Source organism: Aulonocara sp. 'chitande type north' Nkhata Bay, linkage group LG6 (assembly GCF_057382095.1).
Source record: "Aulonocara sp. 'chitande type north' Nkhata Bay isolate Kocher_YH1m ecotype deep benthic linkage group LG6, A_spYH_male_GT1.1, whole genome shotgun sequence".
In the NCBI taxonomy this organism is placed as follows: Eukaryota; Metazoa; Chordata; class Actinopteri; order Cichliformes; family Cichlidae; genus Aulonocara; species Aulonocara sp. 'chitande type north' Nkhata Bay.
In genome coordinates, this window is record NC_141349.1 from 25608711 (window position 1) to 25631636 (window position 22926).

The window sequence follows — 22926 nt, forward strand, 5'->3', positions numbered from 1 at the left end:
CGTGTGATAAATATTTAAAAATACGAAATTAGGAAGGGGGCCAAGGCTTTTTCACAGCACTGTATATGATAAGAAAGTTGCACACAAACTGAATTTCATAGCATTTTTATTCAGCCTATACAACACCTGAACATACTATACAATCTTCAAAGTACTCAAGAGTAAAGAGACAAACATTTAGCCACCTCATTGTTACACTACGGACGTTATACAGAAAAAAACAAACTAACACCCCCCCAAAACCTTTCAATTTTGGCATATCAATAAAAGTCCGGCTTTACAAGCTAGAGGGCATAAGGCAGTGACTTTAATAATCAATTCAGACTTTTATACACATTTCTTTCTAAGAAATCAAACATCTTCATACAGAGGGTAGTTCAGTCAGTGCAGTTTTAATAATAATTTAATAATTAATACAACAGCTGTAGAAGACATCACCTAACCTGCTTGTGTGACATGTAAACAGTCAAACCTTTGCCTGATCCCATATCTACCTTTGTATTTTTCAAAAGCCTGCTACAGCTACCTCGCTTCATGACGAGAGAAGAAGCTGAATGTGAGTGAGAGTCAGAGCAACAGACTAAATTTTAGTCAGATTAAAGACTGAACCGTCACTGGTCATTTAAATGACTTTAATAGAGTTCTGAATTAAATTTACAGGGAAAATAACTTTAAATAACTTTTTTTTTCCTTTTTAAAAAGTGTCATTTTGTAAAGGGCTAACAGTGTGATGACTCTACAGTACAATAAGGTGCCAACTAGGATTGAAAGCAATGATCCTGTCTCACTGACAGCTCAAGTGTCACAATACACCAATCATTAAACTATACAAAAAGCAAACATGTTAATTAATGTGTTATTTTTTTCCATTCCAGTTCACTAAAACAGAACTCTACAACACAGCATGAATACTGTTTCAAAAAACATACTGCCATCCAGAGGCTGTTTTTCAACCTGCAGGATGTCTGCTAGCAGAAAACCTTCATGTGATATTATTTTTGTAAATCCTGTCTATATTTTTTTTTTAAGCGTACACATCCTCAGCTGTAACATAGTTGTCTTGTAACTTACAGCATTCCCCAACATTTATCAAGTTACATTAAAATACAGCTACATAAAACACAAAATTTCTTGTAATTAACAAAAAATGAAAACATTAAAATCTTGTTTTTTAAAATTACTTTCTCCATGTGAAATATTCCTTTAGTGATGTTACATTTTTCTAGACTAGTGGAACTTTGTTTTCATTTCCAGCACAACAGAATAACAAAGGAAGAAGGAAGATCATAAGAGCTGGGTGAGCCGGATGGTTGGATTACAATGAAGATGTCGTCACATAGTTCAACGTTCCAGTAAACATTATTAGCTGTAAAAAAAAAAGACTGATTTGTCTCAGTGTTTTTGTATCAGGTGCAACATTATATGTAAAGAGACACGTATAAAGCACTCATATCAAGTACAGTAGCAAACAGACACGCAATGTTTACATCTTTAGGAGTTGTTTTGTCTCCTCTCCAAAAGACTTACCAGAAATGTGCAATACAGTATTTACATGTCTAAATATTTTTTTTTTCCTCCAACACATGCTGAACTCGTCACTGAAACTTCGCCGTTCTTTCAATAAACGCACAACACCGAGGAGCTATGGCTGAAAGTCACGTAGTGCCATATCTTTTACAATCACAATAAACTGTTTTATGAATTTAGACAGAAAAATGCGTTTGTTTTTTTAAACTTTTCTCCTGATTGCCGTTATAGTTTTACGTCAGTAAACAATGAAACTTCACTCTAAGGTAAACAGTTGTGGTGGAAGGGTAATCAGGCTAATTCATAATTTTCCCCCTACAAGTATAAATGTTTTAAAGTGAGGCTGTTACTCTTGCAGACATATGCCACATGAAGGCCTCCATGAGTACATTTTGAATTATTTGGCCTTTAACCAAAAATATTTTCAACATTAAAATGAGCTCAGCAACAACGTCAGCGACAGACTGAAAATCAACCACAGACGACGATCATGTCACGTTAATTTGACTTGAATAAGTCCACTGCTCGATTCCTCATGATGACTATTAATTAACAAAGTACTGATGACATTTCACCGCATGACAGAATAAAAACACTGTTACAACACTACATACTCTGTCGCCTTCTCAGCTGGTTAAACTGTTAAAATGCTACAGATTTCAGCATTACCCAGGTCTCTCCCACACACTGGATTATCTCTACCTTTTTTGCTTGCATCTAATAAACCATTAGATTTTAGCACTTACACTCATAATGGCGACCAACGTGGATGAATGTGAATGGATGTGACTGCCCGTGCACAGAACAAGGCACAGTCAATAATGTCAGCTGCTACATGTTTTTACAATTATGCACCGAATATGAATTTAAATACAATATTTTACATGATGTCAGTCTTTAGTGCTGATGTTGCACAGCTGCCTCTGAGTGTTGCAATGACTGAATCTAATTTAATTCCAAGTGTACCACTAACAATGAATCGCCACTAAAGGATCACCTCATGCTCATCTTGAAGTTTCATAATGGGAGTTCACAAACCAAAGGGTGATGTCACAGCAGCTATGTCCATCTTTTATGCTGTGTTATGCTCACAAAATTGTTAAAATATGTTTTTTTCCTTTTTAAATTTTCACATATTGGCCATTATCAATGCCAAATGGTAATTTGCTGATATATCGGCCTGCAGACAAATCAGTCAGGCTCTAATACAGTAAAGTTTAAAGGGTGCACTTTGACACTTTGCAATTAATTAACATAAATAAATATGCTAATTTTGCATGTCCTACATCCCTAAAATCTTTCTATGGGGTTAATTTTTTAACAGAAACTTTATCAACTGGTCCTGGAGAAGATCACGTTATATATTTATATTAAGTTACATTTTCATCCCCATCTTTGGTCTGTGATCAGGATCAGTTAGTTTAGACAGAGCGGATAACAAAACTGGCCGTTCAGTCAGAGCTTCAGAAACATTTTTATAACAGCTTTGTGACTTTAAAGGCAGCTACACTGATTCCTAGTGTTTTAATCTCCACACTCTGCTCCTACAGCAAGCCATTGGACATGTTACTGTTCTGCCAGCGCAGACAGGTGGTCTTGGAATGCTTGTATAGGTGTGACGACTGGCTGAAGCGTTTTCCACACTTCAGACACGCGTAGGGTTTCTCTCCCGTGTGGACACGGATGTGTTTCTTGCAGTCAGTCAGGGTGAGGAAGGTTTTGCAGCAGATTTTGCAGGCGTATTTTCGTGCCCCTTCAACCACTAGGACATTGTGCTCTGAGAGAGCCTTTTTGCACTTGGACAGAACGTCTGCTGAGGCCCGGGTGAGCTGAGGGGGGAGGGAGGTGGGCCTGTTGCCACTCATCTCATACCCCCTGTTCTCATTGAGGAGCAGGGGACCCGCTAGACTTGAGGAAGAAGAGGCAGCATCCTGAAGAATCCCCCCGACTGCCTCTTCTCCTCCCATGCCAGTGGTCATTTTTGGAGCAATGCGTCTGTAGCCTGGATAACTCAGACCTGTGCCGCTGGCTCCTCCTGTCTCTCTTGAGGGCCGTCCCAGTGAATGAAGCCCCAAACTTGAGCGCTGGAATTCTAAATCAAAAGGATCCACTCCTCCACGTCCTCCTCTTGAATTTCCCCCATTTCCTCTGGGGCTTCCTAAACCATCATGCAGGGGGCGGAGGAACAGAGAATCGGCTTGCAGATTATCTCCAAAACTGCTTCTACTCTCACCACTGAGTGGACCTGATTGCAAAAGAGAGGAAGAAGCAGAGCTCGAAGTCCCAGCAGCTTCCTGCCTCAGCAGAAAGCGATGTGCTACTGCATCCCCAGTTGTTGTGTTCGGAAGGTCGTCCTCTCCGGCAACCATCCCCGAGCTGCCAGTCGCAAAATCCTTTTGGCTGAGGAAGCTGGAAATGTTGAAACCAGGTTTGCCACTCAGTCCATTATTACACCCAAAACCTCCGTTCGCACCTCCTCCTCCTATACTGCCCTTGAGGATGAGCTGAGAGCTGGGCTGGAGAAGAGAGTCGGAGCTGGGCTGGGGTTCAGAAGTGAAGCTGCGGTCGCTGCTTTCTGGGCTCAGCTCCACCTTCTCTTCGTCCTCCTGGCACCCAGGCTCGGGGCGATCACTGCCTTCGGCCTGCGATGTGACGTCGCTAATTTCATCAGCTGGCTCGGGCGAACTTAGCGGCTCACGTTTAACAACCACCTAAGAAAAGCAAGAAAAGGAAAGAAATGTTTCATCTAAGGCCAAGGGAGATAAGACCTCAAATTTTAATGTAAGAATTAATATTCACAACACTGGCTAAAGGTCTCACAGTTGGACAGAATTTTATTGTGGAAAGACTTCTCACAGAAACCTCAGAGCCAGCTCCCAAATGGGTAAAACCAGATGCTCTAAAATAATCTCTTGAACAAGCCTGCTTTGCCTTACTAAGACGTTTTATTTTTTCTAGCATGTCCTTTCGAAATAAAGAATTAACATCCAACCATTTCCCCATTCTTCTGTCACAGTGCGTTGCTACTTTGTTGACCTGTGTCGTCTTAGCAGCTGTAACAGTAATTTGCAGGTTCAGGGTGGATTAAGCCATGGTGATAAATTCCTCTACAGGGAGTGCAGAATTATTAGGCAAGTTGTATTTTTGAGGAATAATTTTATTATTGAACAACAACCATGTTCTCAATGAACCCAAAAAACTCATTAATATCAAAGCTGAATGTTTTTGGAAGTAGTTTTTAGTTTTAGCTATTTTAGGGGGATATCTGTGTGTGCAGGTGACTATTACTGTGCATAATTATTAGGCAACTTAACAAAAAACAAATATATACCCATTTCAATTATTTATTTTTACCAGTGACACCAATATAACATCTCCACATTCACAAATATACATTTCTGACATTCAAAAACAAAACAAAAACAAATCAGCGACCAATATAGCCACCTGTCTTTGCAAGGACACTCAAAAGCCTGCCATCCATGGATTCTGTCAGTGTTTTGATCTGTTCACCATCAACATTGCGTGCAGCAGCAACCACAGCCTCCCAGACACTGTTCAGAGAGGTGTACTGTTTTCCCTCCTTGTAAATCTCACATTTGATGATGGACCACAGGTTCTCAATGGGGTTCAGATCAGGTGAACAAGGTGGCCATGTCATTAGTTTTTCTTCTTTTATACCCTTTCTTGCCAGCCACGCTGTGGAGTACTTGGACGCGTGTGATGGAGCATTGTCCTGCATGAAAATCATGTTTTTCTTGAAGGATGCAGACTTCTTCCTGTACCACTGCTTGAAGAAGGTGTCTTCCAGAAACTGGCAGTAGGACTGGGAGTTGAGCTTGACTCCATCCTCAACCCGAAAAGGCCCCACAAGTTCATCTTTGATGATACCAGCCCAAACCAGTACTCCACCTCCACCTTGCTGGCGTCTGAGTCGGACTGGAGCTCTCTGCCCTTTACCAATCCAGCCACGGGCCCATCCATCTGGCCCATCAAGACTCACTCTCATTTCATCAGTCCATAAAACCTTAGAAAAACCAGTCTTGAGATATTTCTTGGCCCAGTCTTGACGTTTCAGCTTGTGTGTCTTGTTCAGTGGTGGTCGTCTTTCAGCCTTTCTTACCTTGGCCATGTCTCTGAGTATTGCACACCTTGTGCTTTTGGGCACTCCAGTGATGTTGCAGCTCTGAAATATGGCCAAACTGGTGGCAAGTGGCATCTTGGCAGCTGCACGCTTGACTTTTCTCAGTTCATGGGCAGTTATTTGGCGCCTTGGTTTTTCCACACGCTTCTTGCGACCCTGTTGACTATTTTGAATGAAACGCTTGATTGGTCGATGATCACGCTTCAGAAGCTTTGCAATTTTGAGACTGCTGCATCCCTCTGCAAGATATCTCACTATTTTTGGCTTTTCTGAGCCTGTCAAGTCCTTCTTTTGACCCATTTTGCCAAAGGAAAGGACGTTGCCTAATAATTATGCACACCTGATTTAGGGTGTTGATGTCATTAGACCACACCCCTTCTCATTACAGAGTTGCACATTACCTAATATGCTTAATTGGTAGTAGGCTTTTGAGCCTATACAGCTTGGAGTAAGACAACATGCATGAAGAGGATGATGTGGACAAAATACTCATTTGCCTAATAATTCTGCACTCCCTGTATATAAGTTGTAAAACAAATAAAACCTCTAAAGTTAATCATAAATATTTTTTTCTAACTCTAGCCTATAAATGGAAACATTTAGTGGAAAATTAACATGTTAACTTTTGCAAGAAATGGCTTCCTTGCCATTACTGCTGCTGCTGCAGAGTGGGGGGGGGGGGGGGGGTCTATACTATACTGGACAGTCTTTTCAGGCTAAAGTAGGTACTCTGCAGTACTGTGGTACAGTTTACAGTAATGAAGTGCAGGATGGGTGTTCACGATCACTGTTAGGACTGGTTATGACAGCTGAAACTCGATGGCCGAGTTGTCCCACCTGTTATACCCCTTTGAAGTCTGCTTGAACTCTTCTGCCTGGGGTGTGTGTGTGTGTGTGTTTAGTTCATGGACTGTAATGTCAATTATCTGCACATTAGTTAACGAGGCCACAAAAACACTGGTCAAATTTATGTCTCTTGGATCCAAGTCGATGAGAAAAATGTAATCAAGGCTTCAGGGTAACAGTCATTAGTTTGAATGTAAGTTGATGACATTCTTTACTACCCTTCACCTGCCAATCTCCACCTTTAGACATTACACCGCCCAAAGGTTGGAGAGTGGCCACGACAGCTCATGTAACATCTGCTAATATCTCGTAAATTGCAGCAACCAAAACCCATAAAGAGCAGTGGACCTCAGAGTCAGCACAGGTCAGCTGTCACAGTCCGTCCGCAAGGAAATCAAATCCTCAGAACAGAAATTATGTGTGACTTATTTCTAAGTGAGTCATTTTCCCCAGCTGCACTGCTACACCCGATCTTATGACTTCCCTCTTCTGTCCAATCCCTTAACCCCTGGTTGCATTAATGACAATCAAACCAACGATTTCTGTTAAGTTTGTTTACTTCATACAGACAAGCCTGAGAGGTCTGGAGAGTTTTAACTATGAAAATATTCCTGCCCACTGAAGAGACAAACCTGTAGCTTTACCTTCTGCTCCTCTTCTTCGTTCTCCTCCTCCTCTGTTCCTGATTTTATTTTCACCCCTGCTCTGCTGTCCTGCTGATCCTGGTCATCCATGTCCTCTTCTTTGTTTACTCCTTGAATTCTCCCCAAGTTCTCCTCCTCGCAGCGTCCACTATCTGACTGACTCGGCATCTGAGGGTCATCTTGGGACGCAGCTGCTAACCCAGTGATTGGAGGGTCAAGTTTAGATTCGTCCCCCATCTTGTGGGAATCCGGGGAGAGAAGTGCTCCCTCCTCCCGCTCTGCGTTCACCCCTTCTTCTCCTAACAACCCGAGGTTAGGCGCCAAAGGACGCTGTCTCTGTCTGGGTCTCTCCTCTGAAATCCCCAGCGCCAGAGAGGGCTTCCGTTTGTGGAAGCGTCGGATTGGGAAGGAGGCCCTCTGGTCAACCACCCTACTGCCAACTACATTTCCCGCCCGGTCGTCTTCCATCCCACCCAAAGCAGAGCTCACCAAGCTGAGCCCCAGCTGCTGCAGTAAGAAGGAGCGCTGCAGCTTTGAAGTGGCAGCATTTGCTGCAAGGTTAGCATTAGCTGCTAACATCGGGTTCACTGCTAAATCAGCTACTTGCTGATGCTGCTGCTGTCTGTGCCTCTGCTGCTCCTGCTGTGGGTGGTGATGGGCAGCTCTGTCGGATGAGGGGGACATGGGCAGCGTGCGCGTCGTCAGGTAGTGTTTGCAAGCCTTGACCACATTGTTGAGGTGCAGATGCGAAGCTGCGAGGAGAACATCCATGACATTGCTCTCGCCGAGCATCAGTGTTGACGTGTACATCATGTCCACGAGAGCAGCGAAGGCCTCGGCCGTCACCACCTGCAGAACGCACACAGTGGTTTCAATCACCATTAGAATGACTAAAAACACTTTTTTCGCTTTTTTGACAGCATTTTCGTTCTAACCTCGCTGTCCAGCTGGATCATGTTCATGCTAGCATCTCCCTCTGCGACAGTGAACAGCGCTCTGAAGTGGGTGCTGCAGGCCGCCAGCACGGAGCGGTGGGCTTTAAAGTGTCGGCTGCCTACCACGATGACACAGTCGCAAAGCTGACCATGGACACGCTGATAGTTCAGCTGCTGGAAGATCTGCTCAAAATGGCCTGGGAAATCCATGGCCCTGCAGACAGAGGAGCAGAGGGTAGGTTAATTATGCAGAACTACAGTCAGTTAGCAAAGATCAGGTGATCTACTGATGTCACTGCATCTGACCTATCAGCAGCGACCTGGAGCTTTTCAAGCTTCAGTGTTCTTCAACAAATTGGGAAATTCAGTTTACTGCCCCTACGTACTCTTACCCTTATCATCATAATGCCCAAACCAATAGTTCTAAGTTAATTGCTGTATTACAAGAAACAGACTGTATGTAGTTGCCAACTTGACATTATTGAGTAGCACACTGGTTGCAGCTTGCTTTTTTGACAATCCATTATGCATGAGAAAAAAAACAAAAATTAAATAAGATCAAGTTATCTTAATGGATAAAACAATTGGGGACAAAGTGATAAATCACAACATGTGTTACTACAACACTCATCACACTTCAAAATGTTAAAAAACGCTTATTTATCAAAGTAAGACAGGAGAGGATGGAGAGAGGTTAGATTTTAAAAGGTAAGGACTGCTCCGTGACATTTAACAGACTGGGAAGTTAAAGCTGAAACATAACATCCTCATTCATTTTAGACACTTTTGAACTGATACCAGATCTATACCTGATGTGTTGCTTATGTGAAGTGTATACTAACTTTTGCTATTCCAAGGTTGCATGAAAAGGCAGTGTATGGCAGGGTAATCCGGTTAATCTGTGGTACTGTGGGGATGTTTACAGTGCAGAACAGATGTGGCGTTTATGGTTACTGTAACAAGGAAACACGTAAATTTAAAGTTATGGAAAGGAGATTAATTCACTGAATTCTACCTTTATAGTGTGTAGGGGTGTCACAAATCTGCCCTGACAGCCAACAAGAGCAGAAACTCAGGTCAGCTGATCACAGCCCGAAAACAAAGAAAATTTCATTGTGCTTACAATAAAAATTACTTCCAAGTGATGCTGCACTACAAAACTAGAGATCTCACACCTACTCGAATCAAACTTGAACCCACGATTATGCTCATTTTTCTGCTTAGGTGTAGCTACATCAGCACATAGAGCGAGTTTGCATCTGAATTTGGGCTGACATAATGTTTGTACTCCCATAATATTATTTGATTTTTATATTATTAATGAAGTTAAGTTAGCTTTGCACAAAACAGCTGATAGAAATGTCCTCCAAATAGCTCATTTTCACTGCATTTCAGAGTCTGGATCCAGCACTTCAGTATTTTTTGAAACAAGTATGTTCACTTCTACTTGAGTGATGAAACTGTGCATTTTTGAGTACCTGTGGATGCAGTCTAGGATGTCTGAATGGTGATGGGGGTGAAGTTGGACCAGTTTTTGTATTTACTAGCGAACAGCCAGGATGCCGTGGTGCTGTCGTTTTATTTTGGTTACTGATTACTGTGCACCAAATGTTGCGTTTTCCACTGTCTTTGCCTTCTTGCTATAAAGTCATGTATTGACGAACAGGTCCAACTTTATTGAACACCGTCGTCTTTACACACAGTTAACGTCACAACTGCAATGGAACACAATAGCATGGGATGCGACTGGGTAAAATGGCACAAAAGAAGCACTCTGCTGGTGCTGTCAGAGCAGAGAGCCAGCGGTACTTTAGGTTACCTTGAAAGATCCGGAAAATGCAGGTATCGAGAGGGAGAACAGGGCCCCGATTAGCTAAAGTTAGCTGGCTTCAGCCCAACAAATAGCCCGTTAGCTAAAGTAAAAGCAGCGGCATGCGGTCACCGAGACTGGACAAAATGTCCCCTCAAGCCGAGCTGTGGATAGCTAACATTTCCGCTGCTACCTCCCGCGTCCCCCTGCGGTCGACTTCCTGACGGTTTGACCCCGAAGCGGCTTGTTTGGTTTTGGCCGTGGGAACGTAAAGCTGGCCGCGATGCACGGTGACGCGGTGTCCGTTGATCTCCAGCGGCTGCCAGGCTGAGCACACAGCCACGGCGCCAGAATAACCGTTAGAATAATATTAATGCCTCCTATCTATTGGTGAGTGGTAGCGTCATGCTGTGTTGTGTTTTCTAATATTTCCCCCGGCCGACAGACGGTTTTTCCAACCAGACTCACGGGGCGGCGCTGTACCTCTTTTTCGCGTCCATGACCTCACCCGAGGTGAAAAGCTGCAGCTTTACAGTTTCACCACAAGGCGTCGCTGCTGCACCCCCACACATAGCCAGTTAGCCAAAGATTATAAACAGCATCGAGATGGTAAATGCTTTGGCATTTTCATTTTGTTAAAGCCCGTATAAATGATAATCCAATGAACAAAGACATAGCAGAAGGAACAGTGCAGGCAAAATAAAGAAAGGCACCAGGTAAAGTATCCACAACAAAACTGGAGAAATTAGAGCAGCGGCTTGGCGAAGCGAACACGGAAGTACAGAGGAGTAAACTCTTGCCCTGCATGAAAACTCATCATGACAACAGTCATGGCCGCCTCCTGCTCGTTTGTGTGCTGCGGAGAGGAGAAAGAAGCCGATAAAGCTGTCGTCGGTGAGTCGTCCTCATTTGTTTATTATGTAGAATTTTTCACGAGGATGATGATGATGACACATGACTCTGGGTTGGGCTTTGTAGAGTTTATATTTCTAAAGCATTTAGGTGCACACGTGGGCACTACTGTGTTGTTGTGTCCGAGGCTCTCACGTGTGTCACTCTACAATCACATCGGTCATTGAGGTTTGATCGCATTTGAGGTTTTGATTCCCGGTGTTTCTGTCTCAATCCCACAGTCCGCTTTTCCAACGGCAGCGTCCAAAATGAAGACAAGCTGGATTTCAGCATGTTTAAAAACACAGAGGAAAGTAACCCCAGGAAAAAGACCAGGCGGATACTGGTGAGGAAGATGAGGATCTATCGTGTGTCTGCACTCTCCGGGCTATGTTGCTATACTCTGTGTTCTTCCTGGTTTCTTTTATTTAGGTTGCAGAGTCAGACAGACTGTCCTATGTGGGGCAGAACTTTGGAGTGGGGTCAATGAAGTGCAATAATCTTTGCAAGTAGGTCTTTGCTGCACATTTTGGCATGTTATGGTCACCGAGGAGGAGATTGATAAGGAGGATGTTTGGCATCTTTTTAGATATTATGTGGGCGTGTTGAACAAGCAGACCATGACGATGGAGGTGCATGAAGCTCAGCTCTTCAACATGCAACCAGTTATACCAGGTAAGAGACCTATAACATATCTGTTGCTATTTCTAACTGCCCATAAAGACCAGAAGCTGTGGAAGGAATGCTTTGTGTGCCTTCTGAGAGTCACTTTTTCTGACTTTTGTCACCAGGAGAGACAACAGACAGTGCAAAACCCCAGGACACTACTCAGACCTACAGAGAAAAGGTGCATTTGCTGCTACTGTCTGTCCATTACAAGACATCTGTGCTTAATTATGTGTAATGTGAATATCTTGTTATTACCTTTAATGTTTCCCTTTCAGGTTGACTTACTGATTGAGGCCTTTGGTACCAACAAGCAGAAGAGAGCTCTGAGCTCTCGCAGGCTGAATCAGGTGGGCAGTGAAACCCTTCAGCAAGCAGTGGCAAAGGCTGCCAACACTGTGATTGGCGAGAAGGGTCTGGAAGGTAAGCTGCACAGTGGATGCCTCTCCTAGGAGAAATCTGGAAGTTGAATGTTTCTCTCTCCAGGTTTTTTTTTCTTAACCTTCCCTCTCTGCACAGCTTTGCAGCAAGAAGTGGCTGACGCAGAGTCGCAAGGAGACCTGGCTCTGCACCTTCCCCCCTGCAATGCAAACGCAGACAAACGAGAGGAAGTCTATCCATTTGATGAGCGTATCTTTTATTCCTGTGCTGGAGGAGGAATGTGTTTATGGAAATAGGAAGGCAAGGAATCCATTTGAATCCCAGATATCAAGCTGGGGTACTAGCGTATGCATGTGTTTGCAGGTTTTTATCTAGAGCCGTACCAGACTTTGTTCAGGTGACCCTTAACCGAATATGTGCAGTCTTGAGCCCAGTGGAGTTTGGTGCTTTGGAGCAGGGTGGTGCCAAAATGGCAGCACTCACCCCCGAAGAGCTGAAAAAGATGAAAGATGATGGAAGGTAGAGGCAACCAAACCTTCAGAGACATTTTATTAATGTGTTCTTGCACTTGAGGTTGATCTTGTGGTTTTTATCTTTAACCTAAAGGTGCCTGAGTATTGTGAAGCATCTAGAGAATCTGCCAACTGAAAGTGAAAACCGAGACAAAACGGCACGCTGTGCTTTCTACCTCTCTCTGCTCCTCAAACTGGCTCGGGAGAGGAATGTCACCCGCAAGTGTGAGTGAATTTTGTTAGTGTTATGATGTGGAAAGTGGCATACAAACTTTCACCATTAGAGGGTTGTAGTAATTCATGTTTGCATGTACAGTTGGGCAAGAGGAAGGCTGCCCTCGCGTCATCCAGGGCAAACTGTTTAAAACGTTCACTGTGGAGACCTTCAACAATGGCAGGTATGGTGGTTAAACACATGTAGCTAGTGAAGAAAAATCTGGAATTTGATTTTGTTTCACTAAATTAATAATTTCATTAGTAATTCAAAAATTTACCAAATGCTAAACCGAGACAGGGAAGCTAAATAATATATACAGTTGTAAGAAGTTTATATACACGAATCATGAGCATGAATGTCATGGTAATTTTGGGCTTTTAATGACTTCTTTGAACTGTTCTTTTCTCAGCGTGGAATGATTGTACAGCATACACCTTTAATGATTTTAAAAACCAAGAATTAGGTGCACAAGTTTCAATTTATTTAGGATTTTCTCTAATCCACACGGGGTCAAATGTATAGATACTCACTTAAATAATTTAGTAAGTGTTGTTAAAGGTTCTAAAATGTATTTTAACAAAGTTAAGACCTATTAGCTTCTCGATAGTGATCGTGATTGACTACATCTTTTAGTTTCTCTTTGCAGCATAAGAAGGGATTGTTCGATAGCACCAACTGGATTGAATAATGCAAAAGTCCAAGAAACTAATTGAAGATCTAAGGAGATCTGTAGTTTCTTGGAGACCCTCGAAAGAACTACAGATTCCAACATCATCAGTTTAAACAGCTGATTTGTCATCACTTTGCCAAAAATGTCACCCTCATATGAGAGAAGGTGAGCTAGGATAGTCAGGAACAACCCAGAAACCACCATGGCTGAAGCCTGCCATGAACTGCAAACTGCTGGAACACCAGCATTACTGTCCACAGTGAAGCACCTTTTTCATTGCCATGGACTGAGAGGGTGGCAACCAACAAAGAAGCCCCAAACACACATTAAAACTGGTTTTAGCATGAATAAAGCAGGCTAACATTAAGCCTCTGGAATTGCCTTTTAAAAAACAAAAACCCAACTCAACCCTGTTTAAATTTGTTCAGTGTGCTTTAAAGCCAGGTCTATGCCAGGAAACTAACAAATTTAAGTGAACTTTACCATTTCTACCAAAAAGAGTGGTCAAATATTCAGCCAGAATTATGCCAGAAGCTTCTTGAGGGCTGCCAAAAATCTCATTAGTACAACTTGCTAAGGGACATTAACCAAATATTAGTGGGGATGTGTGTGTATATTTGAATCTGTATGCATACTTTTGACCTGTGTGGATTTCAGAAAATCCCAAATAAATTTAAACTTGTGCACCTAATTTTTGTTTAACTATAAGTTATTAAAGGTGCGTGCTTTACTATCATTTCACTCTGGAAAGCAGTTCAAATAAGTGTTTTTTGTTTTGTTTTTTGTTTTTTTTAAAAATCACCAAATTATTTATGGCAGACATTCATGGCCATGATGAGTTTATGTAAACATCTGACCACAAAAGTATAGTTGTTGCTGCACTGATTCTTTTCAAAAGACACACTTTCTTTACTTTTCTGTTTAGAATCCAGAACATGGTGTCGTCGTCAATGCGGGTCAAACTAGCAGCATACTGCTTAGCTCTGCTGCTGCATATGGGTAACATGACAGCTGACCTCACATTACTGCATCGTGACCTGGGAATCACTGAGGCAAGGTAAGCAGGGGAATAAAAAGGAAGCCTTTAAAAATCGTTTCTTACATTTCATACATTGTTTAAATAAAGAGTAAAATCATTAATGAAGTCAATAATGTGGACTTAACCACAGATACTACTATCCTCCTTCTTTACTCTGTAGTTTTTGTTTAAACTGTAAACTATTGTGATTCTTGTGCTCTCCTATAGGATGACTGAAGTCGCAAAGTCAATGAGACTGACCTTGGTGAAACCAGCCCGAGGCAAGGGTGATAACATTGAACTGCAAGATGACAGCAGACTGGCCGCCCTTGTTCTGCCTCTGATCAAATACGATCACTTCACTGAGAGACGGAAACGCAAAAAGATGCACTGAGGACGCGAAGGAGAACCGAGAACTGGACAGAAAGAAATGAATATCAAACAAATGGCTGCATTAAACAAGGCTTGTTTGTTAATGCTTTTGTAGACAAAGTGAACTTCAAGGCGTATGTGACACACTTACATTTAAAGATAGAAAAAAAAAAAGACTAAAGAGCTGTAAACAAATTCTAGATGACAGAACATCTAGCAGGAACGTATAGGCACGTTTGTAGACATCACATGTTGCACACTACATATCTTCCCCTTCTCTGAGTGTGTGGACAGGATATCTGGATAACTGCCTCTCTCTTCTGTCTGCTGGTCTTTTTTTTGCTTTTGATTTATTTTTTACAAATGCAGACAAATTAAATAAGCTGTTACAAAAGCTAAACTGTCGTCAGACAATAGTGGATGGTTGTGAGATTATATTTCAGCAAATGCGAACCCTCTTCTGAAACCGAAACCTACTCAAATGTGATTGGTTGGTCGAACTTAAGTGCAGGTGGACTACAAATGGAACTATAAAGCTTAGACTACCAACAGTTTTTTTTGCATAATCATATGCAGACATCTGTTTAGTTTTCTGTGCAGCATGTTGACAGGATCTGAAATAATGAGATGTCTCAAAAGCTGAAGTGCATTAAGTTTTAAAAACCATAGAGGACATTACGCAAGAAGAGACCCGCCAACAAACAGGACAGAAAGAGACAGAATCTTAATTTTGGCTTAATTGCATAAAAGCCCTCACGCTATGAATACACCTTCCCTCGCTACAGCATCCCTTAAATAGTCAACCAAGGCACAGCTTTACTTTGACCCACTGTAAAAGCCACCATTTCTGAAGCCTTTGACTCCTGCTAGGATTTAGAAATGTGCACTTCCTAACCAGCGAGTCCCTATAAGCAAAAATAAGACTACCAAACAAGTCTGCAGTAAATGAGCTAATGATAAACTAGGCAAAGCTCTAGTCTCAAACAGATTCCAAAGAAGTATGAATGTCTTGTACTCCAGCTTCGGTTTTCAATAGCCCACGTTTTATGAGTACAGTAGCATTTTAATCGTAGAAGTACAAAAGTCTAATTTCAGATTTTCAAAATCTTCTTCCACCTTAATAAAAATGAGGGTGGATGGCTCCTTTAATGTTTCAGTTGCCGTCTCCAGCTACTTGGACAATTAACCGAACCCTTATTTTGACAGTCAGTGCCCCACGTGTATGGTTTACAGCAGTTAAGGTGCAACCCAATGCTGACCTCCTGACCCTGGCTATCATATTGGCTTGTAAGTTCTTGCCAGTATTCACAGGATGCTGCAAAACATGCTGCCGCTGTGGCAACCACTTTCCACAGTTGCGCTGATCCTGGTGGTCACGGAAATTCCAAGTCCAGAGGGATACTGGGATGAAGAGAGACCAGCAGGGGAGCTGGCCAGTGGGCGAGGAGGAGGGTTTTCCATAACCCAGGGGGGAACAGATGTACAGCTATGAAATGAAGAGAGAAAGGGTAAACAGCAATTGGGAGGTGCCCTTTAAGATTATTTTTCACCCCACCCCGATTTGTTTTTTTTTTTTTTAAACCATTTTCATCTTCAGCAGTTCCTGAGGGAAATAACCTTTAAGCTGCACACCATTTTTTATGTCACTAGCTAACTGTCACTGACTGTTATACAATTCTGAGTAAACGGTGAGTTTTTAGAGCTTTTTCTTCTCATAAAAACCTGCTTCATTCAAAAACGTTGCTATTAGAGTAAACTGTAGCAGTACATGTATGGGTCCAGCCCAGCAAAGCTAATAAATAGAGAGGGAATGTGATTAAGAAAAACAACCACTGCTCTCCACTGAGGTAATAAAACCAGTAAAAGAACTGCAGTGTGGTGGGACGCACTACCAACACGGTAAAGAACCAAGGACTAAAGCCTCTAAGGAGCCAAACCCCAAACACAGAACTCAAGTTAATAAGATGAGGCAGCAGCAACTGATTCAAGCGGTATCCTGATATTTAGATGGCCTGCCTTAGTACTTCTCCAAGTACACCATCTTCTAACCTCTGAGGTTGGGCTCTAGGTCTTGAACTGGGGGATCATTTCACATGTAAGGAAAATGTGATCACTACACCACGAAGCCACTGCTTTCCTACTAAAAGCAATGACCTCAAAAAGTTCTTTAAGTTAACCTGCAGATCTGAGTAATTTTTTACTCAGATCACTTACTATTTATTAGTAATTTATTAGACACTGCACAGACAGCAGAAGCGATAGAAAGTGACGACACTAATTCCACTGATGGTCTACTGCAGGGCTCTCCAACTCCAGGCCTCGAGGGCCGGTGTCCTGCAGGTTTTAGATGTGTCCTTGATCCAACACAGCTGATTCAAATGGCTAAATTACCTCCTCAGCTTGTGTTGAAGTTCTCCAGAGGCTGGTAATGAACTAATCATTTGATTCAGGTGTGTTGATCTAAAACCTGCAGGACACCGGCCCTTGAGGCCTGGAGTTGGAGACCCCTGGTCTACTGAATGTCTGCCAGTTTTTAATGGGCCTACTGATTACCTGTCATCATGCCTGAGAATGCTATTGTTCCGCAGCACACAGCTCTCATTGCCAGGATCCATATGTAGCAACGCTTTTCTGTTGTCACGGTGACCCTGGAACAAGATGTTGTCATGGACAACACCTTTAACTGGCCCTAGCACGGCAATCCCACAGCCTTGTGAGGGTTGGACACGATTGCGCATTACCTGAAGACAAAAAAATTATTAAAAACTCAAATGTAATAAAGTTATGGTTAATATAAAAGTAAACAGCTACAATATGCAGGTCTAATAGTAGGTTTGGAGATCTTCAGTCCATCCCACCTTGATATCGGCAGTTCCACAGACCTGGATTCCACATCCACGGTTCCCAACAACATCATTCTCCACAATCTGCCCATTACCACTGAAACTGACACCATAGCCACTGTTTTCATAGATGCCATTACCACGAAGCTCCACTCTGCAGTCTTTCTCCACCGCAACACCACCTCGACCATTTTCCAGAATGCAGTTTGTAGCAAGTCGGGTCAGCTGACTGCTTTGCAGCACGGCAATGCCAAGGCCACGGTTACAGTTTATCAGGTTAGCGAAAACATTCAGGGCCTCAGTGCTCTTCACATACAGACCAACTGCTATAGGAAGGGACAAACAGATGGAGAAATGACAAACACTCTTTCATTCTCCCGTTCTATCGGCATTTGATGAAACAGATCAATTTAGTACCTCCATTGTAGCTCATGCAGTTGCTCTCCACCAGGGCCACGCTAATAGAGCGGCGAGCAGAGTGGCGCTCATCTTCACTGTCCAGGTCACTGTCCCAGGCAAACAGTTCACCTTCTTCATTAAAGTTCTCCTGCCCTTCACGTCCCTCTCCTTCTACACCCCTCCTGTCTGCACCGCCTCCTTCTCCAGCGATTCCTTCCTGCCCAGGCCAGTTTCCCTCCCTGACCTCAATGTTCTCTGGGTCCTTCCTGCAGAACACTGCCAGCCCATACATACAGTTATGGATGATGTAGTTGCTTAGGAGCTGTGGGAGGCTGGATGACATAACCCACACACCGCAGCCTTTGTTACCTGAAGGTGTCAGAGAAAGAGGGAACTGAAACTGTTCTGAGTCAGGGGTGTTGAAAATGAGCTATTAAACACAATGAAGCCTCTAAGAGATAAATAATACATACAAAAAACCTGGTTTCCCTCAATAAGTCCACGTCCTCTCTCTCCCACCACAACACCATCTGAGTAGCCGTAACAAATGTAGTTGTTCCGTAAGATAGGGTCGCCTCCTCTGCGGATATCCACACCGCCCCATTGGTTCTCTCGAATTACATTCTCTGGAATTAAAATTAGTTATTATCTGTGTACATTAGTGGAGAAACACAAAGAAGCCATTTGTCAATTTGTGTGTTCATCTGGATAAGACAATGGAGCAGATCCACTGACACACCTGTTATCGTTCCTCTGCCGTTCTCATTTATAGCAATCCCTGCAGCCTGGCCCTGGAAGATGTGATTCCCACTGAGAAAGAAAGAAAAAAAAAGGGGGGGATAAAAGTTCCCACGGAGCAAATGATGAATAGGAGAACAGAAAAGTGGTGTCAAAAGAAAGAAAAAAAGAAGCTAGCTCTGCTGTAGGCTTTCTACAAAAATCCAGATTTCTATCTTTTTAAACAATTCCAGTCTCAAGATAAACACGAACACAGTGAATAATATCCAAATTAATTGCTTGCAGACTCCAACCTACCTTACCACGGGATTTCCACTGAAGAGAATATATACCCCAGCTTCTTTGTTGTTGTAAATCTGATTGCTTCGAATTGAACCTTTTCCATTTCCAAGGACAACAACCCCAGAGCGCAAACCACTGTGTATTTTGTTGCACTGTGGATTAATAGTTGATAATGGATAAAAAGACTGAGGAAATTAGTTTCATCTGGAAAGCCTGAATAGATCATTTCTGGAAATCATAAATATTCATACTCTGGGTCTGTCTGTTTTATGCATCTTAAGCTCTTAAGTTGAGTAAGTTAGAAAAGTAATGAACAAAAATCTCCTCATCCATGATATCTGGGCATGCTGCTGAAAGGCTCTGGGACATGCTATCACAGGAAATTTTTTGTTTGCTTGCATCTTTAAAAAGTTGGAATCCAATCAGCAATTGTGTGGCATTTACCACAATGGTTGGGTTAGCCCCCTTTCGGATATCCAGCCCTGCCTCCCCGTTCGAGTGAATGTTGTTTTCTGCTATGAGGCCCTGAGCAGAGAGGCGCAGAAACACGCCTGACGCACGACATTCGCAGACCTCGTTTCTCAGCATTACGATCTGAAGCAGGAGAGATAGAAAAGGAAGGTGATCAAGTAGCAGCTTGAATAGGACACTGATGCTAAATTACTAATGATACGAGCTACTTTAACTTGATATGTTTCCCAAATACACACAATACACAATCGCAGATGCATGCCATTTGTATGAAGCAAAGTTACTAGGAACATTATTAACTGTGGAGTTTTGGATGCAGCGCACGGCGTAGTTCAGGCTACGAAAAACATTCTCCTCCAGTCGAGCTTGTCCATAATTGGACAAATGCACACCGCCCTTCCCGTCCCTGAAGAGGCATCGTCTGAGGATGCAGCCAAGTGTCGATGCTGCCAACATGTGAGCCTCCGGGTCTCTGTCTAATTCCTGCTGTAGGGTGAGAGGGTCAGGGATCATAGAAGGGGGATCTGGGGAAGAGGAAAGTGGAAGAGAGCCATCTGGCCGGGGGTTGAGCAAATGTGATAGGCCATGATGGTCACATGGGATTTTGTACTCCAGTGTAAACTGCTTTTTGGTGTTGTTGGCCCCCCACTCGTCTCTGTTCTCCTCTCCCTCACTGCGCTCACCATCACTCCAGCCATCTTCAATCACTGTCCTCTGACATACCGCATCTACCCCTGTTCTCCTCTTCCAGTCACCTATGGTTATGCTCTCCTTTTTAACATTAGCACCTGGAGGTTGATGTCCACCAGTGGAGGCAGCCGGATGTCCTTTGGGAGAACCATTATGCTCAGATAGGCCACATGATGAGAACGTCCTAGCCAGAGCTGCCAAATGTTTACAAGCCCAGTTCCTTTCTGAGACCGGGGGACCTTCCACAGTCACTGAAGCTGTGTCACTTCCTGAGAAGTCACAGCTGTCAAATAAACTCAGGACAACTCCCAGCAAGTGTGCAGAGCTGCCCTGGGAGAAGGAGCAAAATCGAGCCTGGCAGGTTCCTGGCCCGCGGATTTGCAGCTGAGCCCCCTCAAAGTTGCAGTTATCTAGTTGGACATGTCCCCAGGATGTCTAGAGAAGAGCAAGACAGAAAGAAACAAAGAAATATAATTAGATTCTATTTTCTCTTGTGTTTATAGGAGTGTATAGACTAGGCCAATCTGACTCTGAGACTCTTAGGAAACAAGCTGCACCTTGTAGACAACCGTGGAGAACCAGGGTGGCATGAACACCAGATTACACAGCCTGGCAGTAGGGCACTGCTGTTCCATACACACTAGGAGGGCCACCTCGCCCAGTCGGCCTAACCCAACCAGCTCCACCGGTACTTTCAGCGCTACCTCAGCCTGCTCCTCATACACCCCTGGATGGAGCACCACTCGGTCGTAAGGCCCCACCACCCCAAGGGCTCCGCGCAGGGTCTCAAACTCACATCCCGGCCCCACGTGCCAAACCCTGCGATCTTTCCGACGACGGAAGAAGAGAAGGCAGGCGGAGGACTGGAGCTCTGGACCATTTTGAGTCCAGGTGCGGGTGGCAAGGGCATGTTGTTTCAGGGCCTCTCTCCACGAAGGGGGCTCCAGATGAGGTTGACTAGGCCAGTTGGGATGTCGGCACTCAGGGCAGCCCAGGCAGAGCTGTCTCCAGCGGGTGTTATCCAGAGAGAGGATGAGCTCTCGCCAGGCACGGCACACCTGGCAGCAGCGGCCCAGGTCAGGGAGAGGGAGATAGGCTAAGATAACCCTCCACAGCTCCACGGGGAGGCTGCCCACCTCCATGGCAGCAGAGACGCCGGCTGGTTAGCACCGCGATGGGAGGGATACCTGGAGACAGACACACGTGCACACGCACGCGCATTTCAAGGCAACAGGAAGCGCAAACCGTTACACAACAATATTACCCAACAGGATATTCAACTGCGTTTCGTTTTTAATATTCGCACATCAACACCAAATGGCGCCACGACCAGCGTTAATTTTAGCCGAAAAACAAAATGCAGCGAAAACTAGATATGAATTATGTAATCTCACTGTTCATTTTGCGTAGCGGTAAACGATATCTCCACTAAGGGCCTGTAATATTGCCCTGAAAGTTTGCTACAGTTAAACGCGGTTAGCTAGCGGCGTAACTAACGCTAGCCCAAACGTCCTTACCTTTTACCAGTTTGCCATAGTCAACACATGTCGGCTCGACGTTTAGACAAGCCATCTATCCGGCGTTGCATGCCTGCGACACTGACTTTGTCCTCGCATCCTCCGGAGTTCACAGCTATCATAATTACTGCAGATGTACCATCGAAATAAATGGAGTTCAGACGATTGCTTACAGTTTACAGCAAGAAACCCAAGATCCCCATCTTCCGCTTCCCAAAAGTGGGCGTTTACTTCAGCTTCCCCTTGGTGCATCCAAGGGGAAGCTGAAGTATAGGGAAGAACGTTAACTAGTTAGACCCCAAATTCAGAGCCGGGCCAAGGTTTTATGGTGCCTTAAGTGGAATTTAATTTGGTGCCCCCCCCGCTAATCCCACCTCAGCACCCCAATATTAACTATATATTATCAATTAAAAAAATCCTTTGTGCATTCTTCATTTACCAAAACTATTATCATTACTTTCTAGTGCACTGGAGAGAAATAACAACAACAACAAAAAACCCAGCAACCTGACAGTGTATTTTTTTTTTAAACATACTAACTGTTTTAATTGTTGTTGAAATGTGCAAAATGACAGAACAATCATAAGGAATTTAACATAGGCCTAAATATGATTATTTGTTATGCAACGATGCAAGTTTTAAAACAGAACAAATTAAACAGAAAGCTAGCAGTAGGTTACCAACCATAATGCCTGTGGTTTCCATTGCCTAAACTCAACACACCTTTAGCTAATTCTGTTACAGTATTGTCAGTGGGCCTCTTTAACAATAGGCCTATTCTGGCAGTCTGTGAGAAATATTGCTTTAGGTTTTATTATCAGTTATCAAAATAAATAGTGAAGCAAATGTGAGACTAAATGCGTTTTTCTTTCCTAAAACAGTAAAAGACAGCATTTATTAAGTTATCATTTGTTACCTAACCAGTTACATACTGGCTAATATATATAAAATTAGCAGTTATTGAGAAGAGGATGAAGAAATTTTCTTTTTTTTTTCTTTGCGTTGTATACTGGTGTGAATGGCATATCATGTGACACGGGCATGATGTTTTACTTTGTTTGAGTCTGGAGTGTGGAGTTTTGGTCACTCTGAACTTGCATGGCTTCTCTGTTTATGAGATATTTGCACACTGAGCGGACAAAAACTGAACTGTTAACAAATAGGTTCTCTCTAATTAATGGATGTTTTTCTGGTAGCTTCTGGCTGCACAGAATGTGAGTAAAGGGTTAGCATGAGGATGAAAGGACTTAATACAGTAAGTACATTATTTATTTCCACTCAAAAGTAGAAAAACCTTTCATTTTTTCTTTCTGAATGTATAGGCAGTTTCTATTAATATAGGTTAATGAAAGT

General features: G+C 43.2%; 3 protein-coding genes across 7 annotated transcripts; 1 reads left to right on the top strand and 2 right to left on the bottom strand.

Annotated features, from left to right (window-relative positions):
* Nucleotides 1-89: 89 nt before the first annotated feature.
* Nucleotides 90-10686, bottom strand: zbtb5 (zinc finger and BTB domain containing 5). Of its 5 annotated transcripts, XM_086295859.1 has the most exons (5): nucleotides 9916-10685; nucleotides 8939-9049; nucleotides 8097-8310; nucleotides 7150-8010; nucleotides 90-4238 (listed from the first exon to the last, which is right to left on the bottom strand). In XM_086295859.1, exons 3-5 carry the CDS (start codon nucleotides 8304-8306, stop codon nucleotides 3072-3074), a joined length of 2238 nt encoding a protein of 745 aa, XP_086151985.1. In that variant the 5' UTR covers nucleotides 8307-8310; nucleotides 8939-9049; nucleotides 9916-10685; the 3' UTR covers nucleotides 90-3071. The 5 variants fall into 5 exon arrangements, with proteins under 5 accessions (XP_086151985.1, XP_086151981.1, XP_086151984.1 ...); XM_086295855.1 differs by lacking the exon at nucleotides 8939-9049 and having other exon boundaries at nucleotides 10390-10686; XM_086295858.1 differs by lacking the exon at nucleotides 8939-9049 and having other exon boundaries at nucleotides 9916-10684.
* On the top strand, nucleotides 9822-14737 carry polr1e (RNA polymerase I subunit E). The gene is made up of 12 exons (XM_086295861.1): nucleotides 9822-10800; nucleotides 11040-11143; nucleotides 11230-11306; nucleotides 11387-11472; nucleotides 11589-11644; nucleotides 11742-11886; nucleotides 11983-12093; nucleotides 12267-12363; nucleotides 12451-12581; nucleotides 12673-12754; nucleotides 14169-14300; nucleotides 14490-14737. Exons 1-12 carry the CDS (start codon nucleotides 10725-10727, stop codon nucleotides 14653-14655), a joined length of 1263 nt encoding a protein of 420 aa, XP_086151987.1. The 5' UTR covers nucleotides 9822-10724; the 3' UTR covers nucleotides 14656-14737.
* Nucleotides 14712-21828, bottom strand: fbxo10 (F-box protein 10). Its single transcript, XM_086295854.1, has 11 exons — nucleotides 21574-21828; nucleotides 20614-21243; nucleotides 19667-20491; nucleotides 19340-19489; nucleotides 18911-19047; nucleotides 18615-18685; nucleotides 18349-18501; nucleotides 17894-18244; nucleotides 17492-17802; nucleotides 17187-17374; nucleotides 14712-16119 (listed from the first exon to the last, which is right to left on the bottom strand). The coding sequence occupies exons 2-11, from the start codon at nucleotides 21196-21198 to the stop codon at nucleotides 15939-15941; spliced, it is 2952 nt and encodes a 983-aa protein (XP_086151980.1). The 5' UTR covers nucleotides 21199-21243; nucleotides 21574-21828; the 3' UTR covers nucleotides 14712-15938.
* Between the last annotated feature and the right edge of the window lie 1098 nt (nucleotides 21829-22926).

Excerpts from the sequence above, each read along its gene's own strand:
- zbtb5 (XM_086295855.1), bottom strand. The coding sequence starts at position 10,478 with ATGTGTGGGGGTGCAGCAGCGACGCCTTGTGGTGAAACTGTAAAGCTG. Across the intron at positions 8,011-8,096 it reads TGATCCAGCTGGACAGCGAG|GTGGTGACGGCCGAGGCCTT; the intron begins GTTAGAACGAAA and ends TGCGTTCTGCAG. Across the intron at positions 4,239-7,149 it reads AGCAGAAGGTAAAGCTACAG|GTGGTTGTTAAACGTGAGCC; the intron begins GTTTGTCTCTTC and ends TGCTTTTCTTAG.
- polr1e (XM_086295861.1), top strand. The coding sequence starts at position 10,725 with ATGACAACAGTCATGGCCGCCTCCTGCTCGTTTGTGTGCTGCGGAGAG. Across the intron at positions 11,144-11,229 it reads AAAAGACCAGGCGGATACTG|GTTGCAGAGTCAGACAGACT; the intron begins GTGAGGAAGATG and ends TCTTTTATTTAG. Across the intron at positions 11,887-11,982 it reads TGGCGAGAAGGGTCTGGAAG|CTTTGCAGCAAGAAGTGGCT; the intron begins GTAAGCTGCACA and ends CTCTCTGCACAG.
- fbxo10 (XM_086295854.1), bottom strand. The coding sequence starts at position 21,198 with ATGGAGGTGGGCAGCCTCCCCGTGGAGCTGTGGAGGGTTATCTTAGCC. Across the intron at positions 19,048-19,339 it reads GGGCTAACCCAACCATTGTG|TGCAACAAAATACACAGTGG; the intron begins GTAAATGCCACA and ends ATTAATCCACAG. Across the intron at positions 17,803-17,893 it reads CTGCATGAGCTACAATGGAG|CAGTTGGTCTGTATGTGAAG; the intron begins GTACTAAATTGA and ends CCCTTCCTATAG.